This window comes from Zerene cesonia, chromosome 4, assembly GCF_012273895.1.
Source record: "Zerene cesonia ecotype Mississippi chromosome 4, Zerene_cesonia_1.1, whole genome shotgun sequence".
Lineage (NCBI taxonomy): Eukaryota > Metazoa > Arthropoda > Insecta > Lepidoptera > Pieridae > Zerene > Zerene cesonia.
The window spans coordinates 7,016,863-7,018,640 of record NC_052105.1 but is presented as its reverse complement, the minus strand read 5'-3'; the positions used below and the strand labels follow the sequence as shown (position 1 = coordinate 7,018,640).

Here is a 1,778-nt window from a genome sequence, read left to right as displayed (position 1 = left end):
TCGAGCTCTCGACAGTCTGTAGTTATAAACACGATTAGGTCCAGGTTGGTTACGAAAAGGAAAAGGTTTCATTAGATAAGGCTTCAATGGAAAAGCATCATCAGCTATAATGACATAGGGTACATATTTAGCCCTACCGGGAAGAGGCATTGGTGGCGGTATATTAAGGCTGCCGTTGCTTAAAGCATTTGAAAGTGAACAATTTGCAAACACGCCTCCTTCGGAGATCCTCCCATTGCATCCTACGTCTACATAAATAAATTTGTAATTAGCGTCAACTAATGCCATTAACACAATACTTGTACGATATGAATGTACCTTTATAATTATAGTACAGACTCCCACTATGTTGGGGTGCTTTTATGACCACGTGTTTTCCATCTAGTGCTCCAATAGCATTTGGAAAATTCCATTTGTTTTTAAAATCTTCTGAATTTTTTTTCCAGCAATCTTCTGATGAAGGTACCTGTAATACAAAACAATAATTAATAAAAGTTATCATTTAATATTAAATAAATAATAGCTTACCCACTTTATGAGCATTAATATAGTTTTTAAAATAAACATTTATTATTATTATTTTCAGAATTCTCCTACTAATAGCGAAAATTTGGAATCAACAGTTTCACCAAACTCCGACAACCTCTCTCGATCTCAACGAACCTCTAAAAAACGAAAGAAGGAAGACGAAGCTTTAGAGCGAGCGATAAGCGTGTTAGACAAATCTGATGATGCTGCCATTTTTGGTGATTTCGTGGCTGCTGCGATACGGAATATGAGGTCAGAAGCCCGTAAAAGAGAATTGAAACGTAAAATTCAACGTATCATTCTAGACATGGAAGAATTGGATGAAGCCGATCAATATTCACGTCCATCTACTTCACAGTCTTATGGTCCCCTTACTCCACTGCCAAATGCGACTTGGGAAAGTTCGGAAGACACTAATGTAACGTACGAAAGTTTGTAATAAGTTTATAAGTTTGTCGATTCACCAAATTTCAACTTTTCATATTAATAACTAAATTAATTACTTAAATATAAATATTTTTTTATTTACTTACCTCCATGTAATTTGGTTTTAAAAATCTATAAATAGCATCGCAACATTCTGGTATTATTTTGGAGATAGTCTGTTGTGGTACCCGAAATAGGTATGAGAGCGATCGATACGAATCTCCTATAACGAATAAAACTTATCATTAAAAATGTGGTAATAGATATTTATGGTGTAAAAATATGATAGTAAATATTTACCTGACGCCAAAAATCTTAATGTTATCGCCAAACGTTCTTCTACACTAGTAGCTAGTCTCATATTCGTATCTTGCTTCTTAATAGCAGGTGAAATCTTGTTACATAAATATTGAAAATCGTCGTGTTTCATCCGAAGAAAGTTTTTGTAACATTCTGGATCTCCGTTTTTCAATTCAGACAACAATTGGTTATATGCCCCTAGCTGCGCTCTTCTTTTAATCCAATCTTTAACCCATACAGATCTCTTTTTACGCCGACGCATTTTAATAGAAACACATATCGCGACAATCGCGGCAGCAGCACGTCTATTCATGGCGATGAAATGTCCCAAACTGAATCGTGTAGACGGCAAATACACTTCAACCGGTGCACTAAATGTATATACTAATGTCGACACAAAAAAATGCTTACCGTGTAGACGCAAGCGACACTGGTGTTGACATTTGTGTCGAGTGTCAGTGTCATCGTGTATACTTACCATTACCGAGAAGACCATCCAAAAAGTAAGGGTTTGCCAAAGGGGA

General features: G+C 35.9%; 1 protein-coding gene across 1 annotated transcript; it reads right to left on the bottom strand.

Moving 5' to 3' along the window:
• Positions 1 to 198: 198 nt before the first annotated feature.
• On the bottom strand, positions 199 to 1,770 carry LOC119839629. The gene is made up of 3 exons (XM_038366025.1): positions 1,255 to 1,770; positions 1,062 to 1,177; positions 199 to 466 (listed from the first exon to the last, which is right to left on the bottom strand). The coding sequence occupies exons 1-3, from the start codon at positions 1,748 to 1,750 to the stop codon at positions 275 to 277; spliced, it is 804 nt and encodes a 267-aa protein (XP_038221953.1). The 5' UTR covers positions 1,751 to 1,770; the 3' UTR covers positions 199 to 274.
• Positions 1,771 to 1,778: the final 8 nt, after the last annotated feature.